The sequence below is a fragment of the Vicugna pacos genome, chromosome X (assembly GCF_048564905.1).
Source record: "Vicugna pacos chromosome X, VicPac4, whole genome shotgun sequence".
NCBI classification, from domain to species: domain Eukaryota; kingdom Metazoa; phylum Chordata; class Mammalia; order Artiodactyla; family Camelidae; genus Vicugna; species Vicugna pacos.
In genome coordinates this window covers 10,970,872-10,990,271 of record NC_133023.1, presented here as the reverse complement: position 1 = coordinate 10,990,271, position 19,400 = coordinate 10,970,872, and the positions used below count along the sequence as shown (strand labels likewise).

Genomic DNA, 19,400 nt, shown 5'->3' with positions numbered 1-19,400 from the left:
AAAAGAAAGAAGAAATCTTCCACTAGGACATGCCCCAGGGCATAAGCACTTACTGAGCTTCTGCTATATTTCATTTACTGATGTCTCATTGGCCAAGCAAGTCCCATGAACAGGCCTAGAGTCGATGTGAGAGGGGCTTGGACAAGGATGTGAATATAGGAAAAGTGGTTTATTGAAGGCCACCACATAATAGTCTCCCACAAGGTTGGTTCCTATCTCTAGCCACACGTGGAGAGCTGTTAGTCTCTTACTGTTCTGTAAGAGCTAACTCCTGGTCAGTGTCTTCCTGCTTCCACATACAGAGTCCAGGACCCATGTAGCTTTGTTCTGATCACCATTTTGAATTTTGGTTCTGTTTCTGATACATGGAAATGTTTATGATCTTCTTTGTATCACAGCAGTAACATTTGAATTTTCTCATTTAAATTATGTCTCTTATTTTTCTTTATGAAGCAGAATGAGAAGAGAGGAGTATCAAAAAAGTCCCAATGAAAATGTCATCTTGGCTGGAAGTCTGACTCAACATCAAGTCCGTTTTCCTTAGTACGATCCTCTATTGGTTTGCTCCAACCTTCACTGGAAATGACACCTTTCTCCTAACTGAACCCTTCCCCTTCTCCGCCCCTCACCCCGTGTAATTGCACAGCAGTGTTCACTGGACAGCCAGCCTCATCTCTGTACCCTGGTCACATTGTTCTTGGAATAATCTTACTCCCAGCAGTTGCACAGGAGCCCTTTACTTCCACTACCTAAATGTCAGCAGCCAGAAACACTCTGTCCCTCTGAACTGCCCATATTTTTCTTGTATTTCTTATGTGGCACTTATCACTCCCTACCTTTTATCATAGATATTTACAGATGCCTTACCTCCGGCTTGGTTCCTTGGAGGTAAAGCTCATGCCAATTTTTCTCTGCTTTGTGCTTTGTACACAGATAGTAAGCTCTCAATACAAATGTGTTGCCTTCCTACACCAAAATTATTCAAGAGCTAATTTACATACGAATTTGCAAAGAGCTGAAGTTCAAGGAAAAACGATATCTACTTTTATTTTATACCTTCTCCATTTATATGTCATTTTATACTACCACTGGTACTGACTGCCCTCATATTGTATTAAGTGCGATCAGAAGACACTGCATGTGAATGTTTTGATCTAATTTTAGTGTTTTATAAGAAAATTCTCTAAAGGCATATCTTAATGCCATACATTTAGGTAGAACACTATAATTAGAATTATCTCCTGATTTATAGCTTAGTCCTGCTGCTACAACTCTCTTTTGACTTTTAGAAAATAGCCTTAAATGGAGACCTTTGCGTAAGGTGTAACTGACTAAAAATGGAGTCTCATACCCATGTGAGGATTGTGAACCGTACAGAATCATGATTTATTTGTCTTTTAATGTTCAGTCCCTAGATCAGAGATGAACATGATGAATGGGCAGTGTTTTCAGACGTTGTTGAAACCATTGACTTTGTTGGAGCAGCCTGAAGGCTTCTCCGTCCCCTCCCCCACAGAGACTCAGCAACAGTGTGCCTGTGTTACTATCTATTTATAAAGGTCAGCCTACTCTACAGTATTTAAAATACAAAGAATCTTTCAAGAAAAGTGGATTGCTTTTTACCATTGGTAAAAGGTATATAAAACCTAGGAAAGATGAAAAGCTTTAAAAACACACGATGTTTGATATTCCCTTTATTCCCCACAAAGACTTTTACAGAGTAGGCACTCAGTAAATGTTTGAAGGTAAAGACAGAAAATATTTATTCTCTTTTGAAAATAGCTCATAAAGTTTTTGAAAGAGGATGGGCATCAGGATCTTAAAAGATTCACGGTAGAATTTCAAATACATATTGTGATCAGAACTAGGGCAGTGGCAAATCAGAAGCTCAATAAATGAGGCTTAACCTTCATTTATATCTTCCAGGATTTCTACCCACACTCTTTATCCTAATACCTATTGCAGAGATGAAAAGGAGACCCAAGCAATGCTGTACCATCTGGCAGTTCTGGTGTTATCTGTGAAACCAACTGCAAATTATTAAGATTGAATAAGTATTCTTGAATGTTCATTAGCTTTATTCTCTGATGCTTCAATATTAACGCAGGGCACAGTATCCATTCCCGCTTGAGACATACTCACTAAAGGTGACTCATTAATACACTTCAAATCCTACAACCAAACACTCCTTGAATTATATCAGTGCACTATAATTTTTATAAGGTACACCCCTTGAAATATTTTCAATACATTTAATTGGGTATATGTGCCAGGAATTGTGCAAGCATTGAATAAAGAAATTCATTAATACAACTAAAACTTATTCAATATCTATTACCAGAAACAGACCCGGCGTCAGCTTACTATCTGGCTTAGAAGGCAGACATTTAACAAGCAAATGCAATTGCTAATTTTCAGAAAGAAGTCCATGTGAGATCCCAAGAAGACACAACTCTCTAAAGATCAGACCGAGGAAGAAGGGGGACGGCGGCCAGGCAAACAACTTGACTATCACCTCATAAATGGTATACCGGCATATAGCCAAAATACTATTAAAATACAGAAGAGCAAGGATTTAATTCTCTCTGGAGGTTTGGGAGGGTATGAGAAAGGAGCTGAAATCTTCAGGGATGAATAGGCTTTCTACAGGCTTAAAATGGGTGCTGCTAATGATGGAAGTGACAGTGTTCGGGAAGGCATTTGCTCAGCTGGGGAAATGCATGTACCAATTGTGAGAGGTGGGTGACCATCAGAACACTCCCACTGATTCATTAGCTTCTTGCCCAAGCACCAGGATAGCCAGTTAAACCAGTTTGAGTGGGAGTTGTTATTTCAGGTCAGACCTCAGATTTTTTTTCTCCAGAATGGAGTGTTGCCAGATAAAATATAAGATGCCTAGTTAAATTTATATTTCAGATAAACGACGAATAATTTTTTAGTAAAGTCGCCAATATTTGGGGACATACAGAAAAAGTTATTTGTTTATCTGAAATTCAAATTATTAAAAAATTCCGATTTGACTTTTTATTTGTGTATTTTATTTACTGCATCAGGCAACCCTACCAGACTGGTAAGAACCAGGCAGGTCTGCTGTGGCACATATAATAACATATCACCACGATGACCCCAGTTTTCTGTAGCCTTCCCACCCCAAAGTCTCTCCAGTTGGAAGTCAGACAGAACTGGCTTCCAGAAAAGAGACGCTGTTACTAGGCAACCAAGGCGCAAGCCCACCCGGCAGTCCGCAGGATCCGCGTTTAGAAGCGCGGTGCATCCTGGGAGTGAGTTTTCTAAGTTCGGATTCGCCTCCAACGGCCAAGGGACTACAACTCCCAGGAGCGCCAAAGGGTCGCCTAGAGGCACTCTGGGAGTGCTGGTCCTACAGTGTCAAAGGGTCCTGGTAGGCTGGTTGTATAGAAAAGAGCAAGACCGATTTTTCGAGACTCTCAACAGTAAGAATTCATATAAAGGGTTAAACCGAGAGTTACTGTTTTCAACACGGAGAAAACAAGTCTTCCGGAACATCGTGGCGACACGTGCACGCGCGCGCTGACGTTACATCCCGTGCTGAGAGATACGGCCTGAGCGTCGATCCTGCACGTGACCCCAGCGCCTCTTAGTGATTGGCTGTTTCGGGGGCGCGGCGCTCGGGCGCGGACCCTCCGGATTGGTGCTTCGGCACAGCGGGGTGGGACTCCGGCTGCAGCCGCGGGAGGTCCGGACACTGGCGGCCATGGGACTCGCCGGTAAGTGCGCGTCTGACCTCCCCTCGCCGGTACTCTCTGCCGCTTCCAGATGGGACTGGGCTGCCCGCAGGGGGCCGTGGCCGGCAGTGGAGGGGGCGAAGCCCACCCGGCTTGAGGCTCGGAAGTCGGGGTCGAGGGTCTCCGGAGTCGAGTGGGGCTGAGGGTGCGCTGAGGCGGCCGCGTTGTAGCGGGTTCCGCGTCGGCTGAGGCGAGCGGGGCCAACGGCTCCGGGGTCCCCGGTCCCCGGTCCCCGCCCCCTGCCCACTCCCTGACCGTTTCCCTCCCTTTGGTCCTGGCGAGACCCCGTCTGACTCCGGCGGGGTCGCTGACTGAGCGGGGGTCATTCCTTCCTTGGCCCGGGCGCTCCCCAGCGACCTCTCGGTGAGTGAAGCCGGGACGGCGCCCAGGGGATGGGTGGAAGCACCATCCTTTTGACCCCGAGCCCCCGCGACGTCTTCCTAAGGCTCTTCAGGAGTCCCTGTCGCTAATGACTCCCCAGGGACTCGTTGACCATGGATTTTACGGCCATCTCGCTTTTGCCACTTAAGTGGCTGGGTAGGGACCTAGGGCAGATCGCTCAACTTGTTTGGCTTCTCATTTGTAAAATAAGAGGGGTATTCACTAGACCTCCAAGCCTCTCTTCAGCTTTAAAATCTTAAGATTCTGTGGTTGTGCCGTTGAGCTTTTACGCCACGAGGATGTTAAGGCGTGATAACCAGGTAGACAGATTCCTTACAGAATATTGCGGGTTAATGACAGAACTTTAAATGATTTCATTGGGTTTTCTACTCACTGTTTTCGTTATCATTCATCTTTTAAAATTGAATAGAATTGGAAATTCGGGTTTAGGTGACAAACCATAGTAAGAAAATGTTAGTGAAGCCACTTAAAAGTACAGACTTGAATGATCTCACGATTTGGTAATACTGAATCTTAATTAGTAAATTCAGGTCAACAAGCACCTATTGAGTATTTCTGAGAATGTATTTAAAATAAAGATGATTTTATTGGAGAGAATGATTAGACTTTGCACAAGCTGTTACCTGTTAATTTGCATTTTCTGAGTTTATGGTGAAATCAGAAACTCAGACCTTTAGGGTGGCTTCCCGTTGTATAGTTTGAGTTTCTGGAGGCGTGGAAATCTCATTGTAAAACTGAGGCAGAGTTTCACTAACTTTCCAAGAACCCCTTTAGTTTTAAACGTCTGAAAATCTGTAATTGTGCTGAATATTGAGTGAGGATTTTGCACTGATGGGTAGATCTAGGGAACCCCTGAGCTAAGCATTTCCTACTTTAGATGTAGAAAACGGCCCCAGATCCAGTCTTTATCTTCTGATTCCAAACTGAAGGGAGGGACACTCGTGGAGGAAAGACTTACATAAGTGAAAGTTTAAGAATATGAAGGGAGCATTTGGATGATCACCATTCTTGAATAAAGGAGGATAAGATGTGGAGCTCTGCGGCATGTGCTACAGGTGACACTTAAAAAAGCTCTGAGGAGATAGTTCTAACCCCAGGTGTGTTTTAGTGGGAAGCACAAAGTTAATACTAGCACAAGTGGGGTTAACTTTTTCTGTAAAGAGTCATATATTTAATGATTTGAAGGAACTTGTTTGTTAGCATGGCAGATTACTAGCTCCTGTGGTGTAACACATTATTTGAAATTATGTGTAGCAGTATTTTTAGAGCAAGATTAAGATATGAGGGCTTTGCAGAATCTAGCTCTGTTGTATGGCACATAGTAAATGCTAAGCAAGTAAATGTTGTCAAATGCATAAATTCATTATATGCTTTCTTTTATCCCTAGGAGAAAAGCTAACAGATTCACATTAACAATCAAACAATATTTGTATCTGGATTTGGAGTATGGAATGTATTGTGTTTCTGAGCTGAGATCCTGTTTACTCTCTCTTTCAGGCACTAAAGGACGCATATCTTAAACGAGTTGCTCTCAGGACTAATGCCTAAACCATCTCAGCATGGCCTGTAGTGGAGGAGGTGGACCTGACCAGCCTCCCTCAGCCACACTCTCCCATGTCAGCCCTGGAAGTCTTTCCACGAGTATAACTCATACCCATAATATATGCATGGTGTCGGACTTTTTCTACCCGAATATGGGAGGCGTGGAAAGCCACATTTATCAGCTCTCTCAGTGCCTGATTGAAAGAGGGCACAAGGTCATAATTGTCACCCATGCTTATGGAAATCGAAAAGGCATCCGTTACCTCACTAATGGCCTCAAAGTCTATTACTTGCCTCTGAAAGTCATGTACAACCAATCTACAGCCACGACCCTCTTTCACAGTCTGCCACTGCTCAGGTACATATTTGTTCGGGAGAGAGTCACGATAATCCATTCACATAGTTCCTTTTCTGCCATGGCCCATGACGCCCTCTTCCACGCCAAGACAATGGGCCTCCAGACAGTCTTCACGGACCATTCCCTTTTTGGATTTGCTGATGTCAGCTCGGTGCTTACAAACAAGCTTCTAACGGTGTCTCTCTGTGACACAAACCACATAATTTGTGTCTCTTATACTAGTAAGGAAAACACTGTGCTAAGAGCAGCACTGAATCCTGAAATAGTATCCGTCATTCCTAATGCTGTAGATCCTACTGACTTCACTCCAGACCCATTTAGAAGGGATGATAGTGTAATAACTGTTGTTGTTGTCAGCAGACTTGTTTACAGAAAAGGTAATGAAATGATAGCTACAATTGTACTGCACAGCCTTTTATTTTCCTTGTAGAAAGCTGTTGAATATTTGTGTATATACTGATTGTTTGGCTTTTCCTTTTGTTTTATGTTTTTATAACTACTTCTGCATTAAATATAGCAAAGAAGGGTCTAATACTGTTTTATACATACAAACGGAGAAATTTCTGGGACCGTGGTAAATATTACCTTCCCCCTTCCCCCAACCTTTGATATTTTGATTGTTACTTAAAAGTAAAAACAACCTGATGCTGTTTAATAGATAAGATCTTTTGAAAATTTCCCTACATGTGCAGTAAGAAGCACAGGGCCCAGCCCACCACATAACCCTTTCTTTTCATTGCAGATATTTGGAAAACTCAGAAAAGCACAAGGGTGAAAACTAAAATCAGCTGTAACTACCATTCAGGGATGACCCTAATGAATGTTTTGATTCTAGCTTTCCTGTCTTTTTACGCATATGCTCAGAATCAGTGAGCTTGTTCTGCACATTGCTTGTTTTGTAGCTTGCTTATTTTATTTAATCATAGATAAGACATTCATAATGTACTGGCAGGTGAGTGATGGAAGGCAGGAGGTTTAGATGGCCCAGAGTCCGATCCTGGCTCCATCCCTTGGTACGATCGAAGATAAGCTACTTAACACATCCGAGTCTCAATTGTTTTGTATAATTTAGGCAACCATGGTGATCTTGTGAGGGTTCAGTGATGGTTCCTATGAAGTCCTCAGCCCAGTTTGTCCTCGAGAAGTATCTGCTGTTATCAAGGGGGATTATGTTAGCGCCCCTGCAACACTTCATGGGTACGGCAGTTGAATTTGTCGATCCTCGCTGACTTAAGAGTCTGAAATGGTCTGGTTATTCAAAACATAAATGGTCTTCTGGATGGTATTTGAAAACCTGTCCAGCAGTCAAAATTGTCACTGAAAGTAGGGAATTGTTAAAAAGATGATATGTACACTTAACCCCTTTAAAATATTTGAAGTTAAAATATTATTAACATGCAGTGAATTGCTGACAGTTTGATGTAGGCCTGCAGGATTAAGAGTACTGGTCTACTGATTGGAGCCACATCATCTTTCTTGTGTAGTCACATTCAAAAAGCATAAGTTACAATTGCCAATTTGGGTTTCTTTTAAGTGCAGTGAGAACCTAAAGGCATATGGAGTAATGTGCTTCTGGAGTTTTAATTTGTTTTTGATTTTATACAGTGGTTCAGGATACCCTCTGACAAGCACTCTTTTCTATGTCTTTATTGGATTTTTCAAACCTTTTAGCGTAGTTTCACAGAAACTCATTTCATCAATTTGTGTGCTATTTAATTGAATAACCGAGTATAGTAACAAGTGAAATTGGCATCAGAAAGATTTGTGGACAAACGCAGCTGACTCTAGGTAAGCATGAAGCTCAGTGGTGGGATCAAAAATGTCCCAGTGTATTAGGGAGTGGCCTAAAATCCAGATGCGGGCCTTGGTCAGGATGGTTTACCTTTGGAGTGGAGAACCTTGGTCCATGCAGTGATCCACTAAGCGGAGGCTAGTGAGAAAACTACTGCTAAACTGCAATTTCCGGGGTGAAGGCAGTGACGTGCTTTCATTCTTTACTGGAAGAAGATGTGAATGGATCAACATTTTGTGTTCTGGATCTCTTTGGGGATATTGCTGGTGTGTTTGTTGCAACTTAAAACGTGTCGAATTTGTTTTTTCACCAAATAATATACCTTTGTGAGATAGCTAGCTAAGATAGCATGTGTGGTCAAGGATCAGAGCAAAATTAACTTATCTGTTCAAAGACTGAACCCGTAACCTTTACTGATTATGGTATTTCAACCAGCTGATCTAATCACCAGCTGTGACGGTACAGCCTTTCCTGTTCGCAATCCATTAGTATAACTAATATTTATCAGACCCTCTCCGTATGCCAGGCACTGTGCAAAAAGTAACATTCTGAGAAGGAACGGCCACCTCTGTAGCCCAAAAGTGAGTAGTTGTGTTAATGGTCCATTAATTATTAATAAATTGATTTCTTTAGGAGGTGTTCATTTGGACCAGATATCAAAGGCCACTGGAATGTCCTCAGAGAGGATAAATCAAAAGTCCTATCGCCCAGGTTCCCTGGCCGGCCGCCTCCTTCTCCTGCTGAGCCTGTTTTGCTCGCGGTCAGGGTTTCGCAGTGCTCCTGTGCGTGTGCAGGCATGCCCCACTTCTTGCTCAAGTGATAATGACAACTTACATTTATATTCTGCAGTTGATAAAGCCTGTGCATGATACAGTGCCTCACTTGACCCTCCCAACAACTGTAGGGTAGATGTTATCTGCATGTAAGAGAAACTGAGTCTCAGAGAGGGTAAGTAACTCACCCAGGTTACACAGTAAGTAAGAGGTGACAAACCTGAGTTGAGTTCTTCTTGAGTTAAGGTCTCCTGTTCCCTCCACCCTCGGCCCAGCCACCATTATCCTAGGTATAGATTCAAAAGATTCCTCAAAATATTGTTAGACTGTACTTTAAAAGCAGCTCGAATCAGAACTTGCCTTGTCCCATTTTGTGTGAATATGGTGATTGAAAGTCCTTTTGTATGTTCTTTTGTGTTAGACTCTTGTTAGAGGCACCAGAACATTTTTCGTTTGGGGGTGGACCTTTAGTCTTAGAATAACGTTATAGATCATTGATAATATCCATCAGTTCCATTTCTTCTAAGGTAGTTGTCAGGATTAAATGACAGTGCGTTTAAAGTATGTTGCCTGACATAGTAAGCACTCACTAAATGTTAGCTATTACCAGCAATTAGGATTTTTACTGTATATGTGGGTTTTTATTTTTCATTTAAAGAATGGATTCTTAACTTTTGTATTAGAAGGGACAGAGGGGAAGGAAAGGAAAGAATTATGGGAGGTTAAATGTTAAAATTCATTAAGACACCTGGGTTATCTAGAAATCCAGTTGATGGACTTGGTAATAGACTTAAAAGAAAGATAGCTAAGATTTTAATGAGAAGCCTTCGTAATTCAGAAAAGCCACATGTGAATTTATGTTTGCTAATGCAATCATATTTTGAAAATACTAAGTTTATTTAGTAACTCTTACTTTGCATTACTTAATAAAAATGACCCTATATATATTATTTCTTCTACCATGTTTTTAATAATTGACCTCCCTATATTTAGGAAGATTGATAGAAGTGCAGTTCTTGTGTGTGTGTGTGTGTGTGTGTGTGTGTGTTTCTTAAATTAAGAAACTTTGACTGGGTTATTTTACATTTACTTTCACTTCTGAAAGTGTATGATTTGTAACCGTTAATGAACTAAATTCCTAAATATCAACGTGTCTGTCACCTGGGATAGCCACTTTCAGACTAGTCGGGCATGATTTATTTTTACTGCTTTGTGTTACCTGAGATTGTATGTACATATTACAAGAAACATGTTTTCTTTAAAAAAGGATGGGGGTAACCAAGATGTATCCTTTTGTTCTATGGACTGTAATGATGCGGCCCTTGAGGTCTTGGCTTCATTTTCTGTCATTCAGGGAGAGTGGGCTCTGGCACGTTTGGACGGACTATTCTTTAAATTTTGCTAATAGCATAGTGCTTGCTGCAAAATCCTCTGTCCAGACCGCATTTTCAACGAAATGGAATAAGTGGTTATACTTTGCTGCTGAGCCCTTTCCTGTGGCAGAAAGTAGAATCATAGACAGATGGAACTCTGTAGCTGAAAGAGACCTCGGACTTCAGGTACACAGGTCTCTTCATTTTCTGTATTAGGAAACTTTCCAGTCACGGAAGAGCTTGCTTATAAAGAGGGTGGGACAAGACGCAGATCTCCAGTCAGCTGTCCTGCTCTGTAGGAAATTTTAACTGAAATGTTACCTACCTCAAATGCATTTTTTGGCAGTAGGCGATGCATAAGCACAGCTGAGTAACTTAAAGAACATTGTGTTGAAACGAAACAGAATCGGGCACACGTTGGGCGTGTGGAAGGGAGCAATGGATGTCAGTGTGTATGTCTTCAATCGCAACTCTTGGGGAACTCCTGGCAGTTCATGAAAGATTTCACCCTTCCAGGAAAGGTTTAAGAGAATCAGTTTCTCTACTTAGGGAAGGCATAGCTAATATTTTTCAAAGTGAGCAGATTCTTGGTAGTTTTGATGATTTTTTTTAAGTTTAATTATTAATATCTCCAACATTCAACTTTTTGTTTTCAGGGACCGATTTGCTTAGTGGTATAATACCTGAACTCTGTCAGAAATACCCTGATTTAAATTTCGTAATTGGTGGAGAGGGACCAAAGAGAATCATTTTGGAAGAAGTACGAGAAAGATACCAGCTACATGACAGGTATTGATGGATTCCATACTGTCTTGGGTGAGAAAATAGCAGTTACCTAAGTTTAGTTTTGGCTACGTACCTGCATTAAGTGGGCTGTATCTCTTATATGTACTTGATGAAAATGTAGTGCAAGGCCTATTTTAAAATATATATATAATGGGAAATCCTAGTTAAAGCATTCGTATTTTCATTTTTTTCTGTTAGTCCAAAATTATTTGGGGGCAGTGGTTGGGGCACCTTAGAATGCACCAAAAGAAACCCCCACTTTAATTGGAAATGTTTGCAGATTCTCCAGCCATCGTGAATTGTGATTTAAGTAGTGTGGCCCAAATCATTGTAAATTGCTCTGCACGTACAGATTCGAACATTTCTCTTCCTCGGTAACTTAGATGACGTGAGCTGTGGGCACGTGAAGCAGCAATTTAAAAGGGACATTTTCCTTCTTAGAAATTTAACATTTACTCATCCAGGTGTGTTAATAGTTTCATTGAATGCAGACTGCTTTTGGAGAAGATGCGATTTGATACATGCGGCAAAAGTTAGAAATCTGTTAGCTGTACAAGTTTTAACCAAACAACTTTATATGACCTTTTCTTTTAGATCAGAGTTGGATATATTAATCTTTTAAGGTGGAAAACATTAGAACCAGTAAGAATCCAAATATAACCTGAGTAGCACACTTGGCTAGTAAATGATGTTTCTGTTGTCACATGATTTTCACTCCCCTCTTTTTTCTCTTATCTCAAAAATCAGAGTGCACCTCTTGGGAGCCTTAGAACACAAGGATGTTAGAAATGTCTTAGTTCAAGGACATATTTTTCTTAATACTTCCCTTACTGAAGCATTCTGCATGGCCATTGTGGAAGCAGCCAGTTGTGGTTTACAGGTAAAAAGCTTTGAGGGCTTACGTTATTGGGGTCTCTTGTATTTTGAAGAATAATCAGACAGATACTGTAATACTTTTCAAAGTGGGTTTTGCTGCTTTTCCCAAGATACGAACTGGTGGCTCATAGGTTCTTGTTTTCTTTTTAAGGTTGTGAGTACCAGGGTTGGTGGAATTCCTGAAGTACTTCCAGAAAGTCTTATCATTTTATGTGAGCCTTCTGTGAAATCTTTGTGTGAGGGGTTGGAAAAAGCTATTTCCCAACTGAAGTCGGGAGCATTGCTGCCTCCAGAAAAGATCCATAACATAGTAAAGACTTTCTACACTTGGAGGAACGTTGCGGAGAGAACCGAAAAAGTATGTCACCTGCTAAGAAAAGGGTATTTGAAGATTGTGTCTGAATCTTACTTGATGTTTCATGTACATGTTTGCTGCTGCTTACATACGTTTACCATTTCTGCTCTGTTGCTTAAGTTTATGACATCTCTTCCAAATGAAAAGAGATGAACTATGTATTACTTTTGGCGTATGCTAGGCTAAGTTTCTAGTCATATCGTTGCATTTGACATCTGAAAATAGCAGTGATACAGCATCTAGACCTTTCATTAAACTGAGCATAAAGAAGTTACAAAATTTTCTAGAAGTCAGAACGATTGGAGGCAAAACTAATACTAAAATCTGCTCTTAGATGTTTTTTTGAGGCCGTTGATAATTCTAAAGCACGTAGGTCCATTAGAAAATAAGTGGCTTTGTTTAGCCATTGCAGCAGCTTTATAACATGCAAATATTTAATTCAGGCTGCTTCCTAAAACTCTTGTGTCACTTTTGCTAGCTGCTGTGATTTTTCCATAGGAAAGGGACTTTTTTGCATCTTTGGGCTGACGGAGAACGTAGTAAGTTAGAATTCAAACTGCACATGACACATGTTGAAAGTAGGATCACCAATAAAAGGCAGCAATGGAGAATGTCCAAAAGGCAGGTGCACAAGACAGGGTGATGCCCTTAAGTGGGGGAGTACAGTTGTGGGAAATGCGTCCTTATTTCGAGATCAGGACTTCATTTATTCTCCTCGGTTTTGTCCTGTATTTAAGTACCTCTCATCACTTCGTCTGCCTCCTGTCTCTGATTACCACGTAACAAGCTGGGTGGGAAGACTCCGCTTCTTAGTGTATAGAAGCTGCGAACCAGAAAGACAGTCAGTCGGGAGTGTGGAGAAGAGAGTGCTTTATTTCTACTCTCATTGTGCTCAGCAGCTCATTTCTGGCCCAAAGTAGAGAGCAAGATGGAGCTGAGGAAGCAGAAAGGCTTTCTTACTTGCTTTAAATTGTAAATTCCCATACATGAGGTGAGCCCGTATTTGAATCTAAGTCCAATAAAACTCTTTTTAATCTCTAAAAATTGACACATACAATACATTTTCCACTGAAATAATGAGATGTTTGTGTCAGCAAACAGTTTTGACTGAAATATCTCTGAGATACTCAACTTTGGAGAAGTTTTGTGGTATCTCCACCCATATGAGAGAACTACATGTCTTGGCTTTCCTTTGGAAGTTGGGGTGCAGCACTGATGACCTGCTGTGAGCACATGTCACAGTCGCCTAGGGAGACTTGGCAGGCTCTGGGCCTTTCCTGCTCCGGCCCGCCTGCCTCCCCAGCCACTGCTCGGTTCTAACATGACCCTTGAAGAGCAGAGGTGGAATTTGGGAATGATTGGCAGGGATATTTGGTTAGACAGGTTTTTTTCCCATGAAACCCATCCTGAGAGGCATGGCTCTGTAAGTTGTGACTTCATCTTCTTGATTGACATCATGTAAACCTCAGAAGTCTGAGCTATGTCGATAGTCAATTCAGCGCCAGAGAGCTACAGTGACAATTTATCAGCATATGTTAAAGGAGTGAATTAGGGTTTTTTGAAACCACAAATGTGCTTTTAGTTATTCTTAAAATAATATTAAGACATCTGTATCATTTTCGGTTTTACACTCTAGTGATTCGTAGTATATATTCAGAAAAAAGCTAGTCCTTGCCTATAATGGGCTGTCATCCCTGTCATTCTCTTCATAGTGGTAAATTATTATTTTGTCACTTGAGATCATAAATTACTTCGCTTAATTGGCCTAGAAATAAAGGTGGACACACAGGTGAGTTTGTAGTTGCTCTTTTAATTCTACCTGTTCCACGCAGGACATTCCATCCCTTTCAACTCTTCCTTCTTAGTTTAATTGTGCTAGTTAGAAAATTGATCAAGAAATTAAATCTGTTCGTGCTGAAACATTCTTTTTAAGTTTTAATTTGCCAGACTCAGCATAATGCTTGACATAATTCTGCTTAAAATGTATTCCAAATGTCCTCGGGATAGAGGAGCTAGATGAAAACAACCTGTATCTTTCAGAGGCCATTGACGTGTAGAATTTGCACCACACGTCATAACTTTCTTGAGTTCAAAAGGGGATGCTTTACAGGTCTGATACGTGAGAATGAGCACAAGTAATGCTCAAATGCAATTTGAAACACTCGTGCTGGCCCATTTTGTGTATCTGAGATAAGAATTTTCAAAGATCTTTTTTTTTTTAATATTTCTGAGTTTAGTGCTTAGCAGTACTTAAAATAAAAAGCAAGCCACCTACTACCAGTTCTCAGCAATGAGCTTTGTTTGCCAGTGTTTGACCTATACCATCTACCCAAATATCCCCCCCTCTCTTCCCTCTCCTTTTGTTTGGAATCCATGAAACATTTCTTATATCCTCCCCATCTGTGCTCAGCAATGCAGCCGCCGATGGCTGTGGAAAGAGGAGCCTCTGTGTACCCAGAAGCACACTAGATTGTAACCCTGATTGCAGCTGATGTCTGCCAGAGAGCCTCTCAGCCGAGCCAAAGAAGTTTAAAGGGCCAGTCCTGCTTCAGGGAGTCCCTGCTAAATTAACTATGGCCTCGACAGAGGTGTCCCGAAAAGCTGTTCCAACTTCTCAGACTTTGGAATTCTCGTTGTTGATTAAATGTTGATGGTGGTCTCCCGGGGGACAAGAGCCATGGTATGTTCATCTTGGTATCACTCACTATCTACCCCAGTGTCTTGTCCAGAATAGGCACTCCCTAAGCGTTGAATTGAATGGCACAGATGAGTGGCATTTCTTTCACTAATCACATCGTTACTGTAACAACAATGAAATGTAAGCAGCTTCTGTTGACACCTCTAAAGCATTCCTGGCCTGTGCAAGGCCGCTGCTGCTGGTGGGTCAGCGTGCTCATTCTTGGCCTCTCTCCCGCCAGGTATACGACCGCGTGGCAGGGGAAGCTGTGTTATCGATGGACAAACGACTGGACAGACTCATCTCTCACTGTGGCCCAGTGACAGGCTGCATTTTTGCTTTGTTGGCTGTATTGAACTTTCTCTTCCTTGTTTTCCTGAGATGGGTGACTCCAGATTCTATCATCGATGTTGCAGTAGATGCCACAGGGCCCAGGGCTACCTGGGCTCGTCAGCGTCCTTGCAGTAAAAAAGGGGGTGAGAATAATGAGATGTCTAAAACCAGGTAGAAGAAAGCCTGGATTGCGAGAATTAAACATGATAGCTCTAATAAGACTATTGAAAATAACCTTGCTTTTTTTTTCTTTATTTTAAAAGTTAATTTAGTAAGTTATGCTACCTCTATATCATTCAATGTTTTATTTTGTGGAAAGATGAAAACTTATGCAATTCCTGAGTGTTAGAAACTCCTTGCACTTATTTAAAATTTGGGAGAGAACATTTAAGCCACTCAGGTATGCAATTTTTCAGACTACTGAAATCCCTCTAGCCGAGATGTTTTAACGTTCTATTTTGGGAGCTTTGGGTGCTGAAGGGCCAAACGTTTTCTGGGCATTTTTTGGCCAATTTTAAATGTTCTACCATTAATTAGACATTCACCAGATGTTTACAGATTTTCTTTAGGGAAGTACAACAATAATATAAACTGTTTTAAGTCGTGTTCATACTACATTTATTAGGCATTTAAGTCATGTTCTTAAACATTTATTGGGTACACTCAGTAAGTGTTCCATGTATCAGCAGGTTTCTTGAGTCAAATGGTCCATCCGTTACCAGCATGTTTTAAGCACCTACTATGTGTAGAATGCTGAACTAGGTACTTCCTGCGTTGGTTAAGGACCCGGGGCGCATTCACTCTTTGTTTGTCACTCAAATGGCTCACTTTGTCATAGTCACAGTTGACATGAAATGGAAGATATCCACCATGCCAAAAACGCTCATGCTTTTAGTGCCAGGAAAAATTTGCTGGCATACCCCGTGTTCTTTGATCCTGTTGTATGCATTCTCCTAGGTAGAGCTTTTGTCTTCAGTTGTGTGTGTGAGGATCTTTTGCTTTTTCAATACTAGGGACCGATATCACTGTTGATGCTAGTGCAGAGAAACCCTCCCCATCTTGAAGTGCATAATTCAGTCCTCTGTCAATGCCTTGATGTTTTCCGAGCAGAATGTACGAGGTGTGCCATCTCAAATCTGCTGCTACCCTGTACCTTTGATAGAAGTCATTTCCCTTCACTTGTGGCCTAGCTGACATCTGATGAGTATTGTCAGTGTGCGAAAGTCTTTACCCCAGAATGTTTTACTTAGAGCACATTGAGTTGGAAAATGTTAGGAACACAGTCTCTTTGTGGATGGATGTTGTTAACGGTGATTGTTGTTGCCCAGAGCCATGGGTTTTTAAACCCCAAATTATCCACATGGTGTGTCTTACTAATTCTTGGAACTCCTTAGAGTAAGTTTTTGTGATAAAGGACTGTGAAATCACAAGAATGAGGCACTGTGGGTGCGCGAGTTAGATTCTGTCAGTATTAAGATTCTGTACAGGATTTTTTTTTTCTTTTTAAAAAGTATCCTAACATGCCTGTTAATCAGTTGCCACTGATACAGAAGAAATATATTTGTGTTTTGTACTAAAACACAAATGCAAGAGTGCGATTCTTGAAATTTAGATGTTAGGGGTTCTTTTGTTAAAGAAAAACAAACTGACCCAAACCATTAACTCTTACTGGGATTCTTATGCATAGAAACTGACGTACAAATATGAAATAAACAGTGCCAATATTCATGATAAAGCAGGAAACTGTAACGTTTGGTTTTATTTATTCTTATTCTGTTCAGCAATTTTTAAAGGCATACTACTGTTTTTTTTCTTAGGTTTTTGTTTCTTAGCAGTTTTTCAAAGTTGCCATTTAATTATTAAGTTGCCATTTATTTCAGATGGAAATAGGATTTAAAGTTCTTGCATGAAAAATACGTAATTTGAATATTTTCCTTTTTTTATTTTTAAACAAATGGAAGTAAATTTTGCTTGTTCTGGTAAATCTTAATTTTTCAGGCTTCCCGAATACCTTAATTGTAACTGTCAGTGTTGCACTGGTCAATATGTGGAAACATACCGTTCTACCCTGCTACTTACATTTATTTGAAAGTGAACTTGCAGTGATGAGGAATTTATGAAAAATATATTGTATTTCTTTTGATGTTATAAAAAGTAGCACATGTACAACTGATTTATGAAAACATGCTACATGTCCAGAAATAAAGACCAAAATGACATTTTGAGAATTTTCTGAGTTTGTCTTGTTTGATGAAAAGAATATTATTTACTAGTTGAGCATACTTCTACCTCGCCAGCTTTTTTTTTTTTCCAGTGCAATTTGATGTTTTGCTTGGTCTGTTAGTAAAACAGGAAATATCCTTCAGTTGATGAATTACTCTGTCATCTTTTCTTTCTAGAATATTCTTTTACTCATGGAATAACAAGTTCAATTGTGCCTTTGTTTCCTGATCCAAACAAGCCCTCATTTTTCATTACACTAGAGTTACCACGTGAGACAAATGAATACGTCTGTAAACTATCGTGTATGTGAGCTGTGTAATTAAACGTTACATCTTGTGAGCTATTTTAAGAGAAATTTGAGTTTTGACTTCATTTACGGAAGCCCAGTATATGATCGGGCCATTCAGGATGGCTGTTCTCTTGCTCTCTGTACATCCCCTACCTGACCAGTCCCCTGCTTCACCTACACCCTACTCACAAGACTGACCTTCCTACATACTTGCCCCAGGCCCCAGCTAGTGATCTTTCTAATCTTTAGATCAGAACATCTCTACCATGATAGCTTTTCAAAGGGGCTCCACCATGATAGCTTATCAAAGGTGCGGTGAGGGGCATGCCCCTCTACTGGTTTCCTTGGTAACTGATGAGCCAACCTGACGTCAATTCCCCCTATAACTAGTCATCTCCCCCTCTCCCTAGTAGCAGAGTCGGCTGCCATGTCCTGCCATCCTGCTACCTGCTGTCTGCCACACGCAGTGGGCTGTCGCTCCAGGACCTTGCTTCAGATGTGTAAGATCCCCCATCCATGAAACTTGACGTTTCTTTTGCTGATTCTGGGCTCCTTCTTCAGGCTTGAGGCCGGGCAAGTACAGGGCTTGCAGACCTGCAGGGTGCCGCCCAGCACCTGGCTTCTCCCATTCGCTTTGTTGGAAGCAGTGGAGAGCGGTCACCTACATTGATAGGTTCTGATTTATCTTAGACCGAAACTGATTTCTGGCTAAGTCAGGGTATCTAGTGTTTACTTCTGTGAAGTATTCTTAAAGACCTCTTTATCCTCTGTGTTCCCCAAAGAATCTGACTAGATGTTAAACTGATCATCCTGTGGCTGTATTTTTTTTTAAAACGGAATTCTGAAAATTAAAGTCCTGTACAGATTTTGATTTGTATTCAGCAGTACTTTGGGGAGTTGATTTTCCTTTATCCTTTGTATTTGGCTGGCTTAGTAATTCTCAGCTGGGTGTGGCAGTGGTGATTTTTGCCCCCAAGGGGACGCCTGGTATCTCCTGGAGACATTTCTGGTTGTTACAACTGGATGGGAGTCGGGCATTGGCATCAAGTGGGTAGAGGTCAGTGATGCTGCTAACCATCCGACAATGCTTTTGGACAGCACCTCCCAACGCCCGCTACAACAAAGAATTATCTGGCCCCAAATTTTAATAGTGCGAAGGCTGAGAAACCCTGGTGCTTCATATCCATAAAAGATCCCATGAATTAACTCATTTCAGTAGCCTGTTAGGCTCATCTCGAATGTAATGCTCAAATACAGTAAAGATGATGTCTCAGAAAGAGTAGACATCCATTGGAACCTTAAAAAAGTTGAACTTCTCATGGCATGTAAAACAAAAAGTAGAGCCATATTTTAAATGAAGATGAAGGCCAACATAAGACTGAATAATCCTATATACATTACCGTGCTGATATGAATAAATGGTCACCTTCTTAGAGAACAGTTGGAGAAAGAGACATGAAAAGAATTAAATACTTGTGTTCATCCATGTATTTTCATACACTGGCAGCCTACCAGGTAATCTAAGCTTGGTAAAGTTAACCTTATATGTGAATATCTGTTCTTGACAATGGAAACAGCACAAGACAGTGATATACTGAAATGGATATGTTGTATATTATGACTCAAGGCCGTGTTCTCATGCCTTACCCTTTTAACAGTATAAGGAGACAGTTCTTACATAGATTGTAATTCTGATTTGCCTGAGTGCTAGGAGAAACTCATTTTTGCATTAAGCGTTTATTAAGTAAGATTTATTTAGTCATCTATAATTTTATTCTGGCTTATCTTTCCCTATCTGTTGTAGAAATTTAGAAAATCTAATCTAGCTAAGTATGAAAGAGGACACCTAGATTTTTC

At 40.9% G+C, this 19,400-nt stretch overlaps 1 protein-coding gene across 2 annotated transcripts; it reads left to right on the top strand.

The window, feature by feature from the left end:
- The first annotated feature begins 3,616 nt into the window (after positions 1-3,616).
- On the top strand, positions 3,617-17,259 carry PIGA (phosphatidylinositol glycan anchor biosynthesis class A). Of its 2 annotated transcripts, none has more exons than XM_015246461.3 (6): positions 3,617-3,746; positions 5,664-6,443; positions 10,661-10,793; positions 11,538-11,670; positions 11,818-12,024; positions 14,940-17,259. In XM_015246461.3, exons 2-6 carry the CDS (start codon positions 5,726-5,728, stop codon positions 15,204-15,206), a joined length of 1,458 nt encoding a protein of 485 aa, XP_015101947.1. In that variant the 5' UTR covers positions 3,617-3,746; positions 5,664-5,725; the 3' UTR covers positions 15,207-17,259. The 2 variants fall into 2 exon arrangements, with proteins under 2 accessions (XP_015101947.1, XP_031527036.1); XM_031671176.2 differs by lacking the exon at positions 3,617-3,746 and adding an exon at positions 3,958-4,127.
- The last annotated feature ends 2,141 nt before the right edge of the window (positions 17,260-19,400 follow it).

Bases quoted from the DNA above. Each gene is read 5' to 3' on its own strand.
- PIGA (XM_015246461.3), top strand. From the start codon at position 5,726: ATGGCCTGTAGTGGAGGAGGTGGACCTGACCAGCCTCCCTCAGCCACA. The intron at 10,794-11,537 runs GTATTGATGGAT...CTCAAAAATCAG, and splicing joins AGATACCAGCTACATGACAG to AGTGCACCTCTTGGGAGCCT. The intron at 11,671-11,817 runs GTAAAAAGCTTT...TTTCTTTTTAAG, and splicing joins CAGCCAGTTGTGGTTTACAG to GTTGTGAGTACCAGGGTTGG.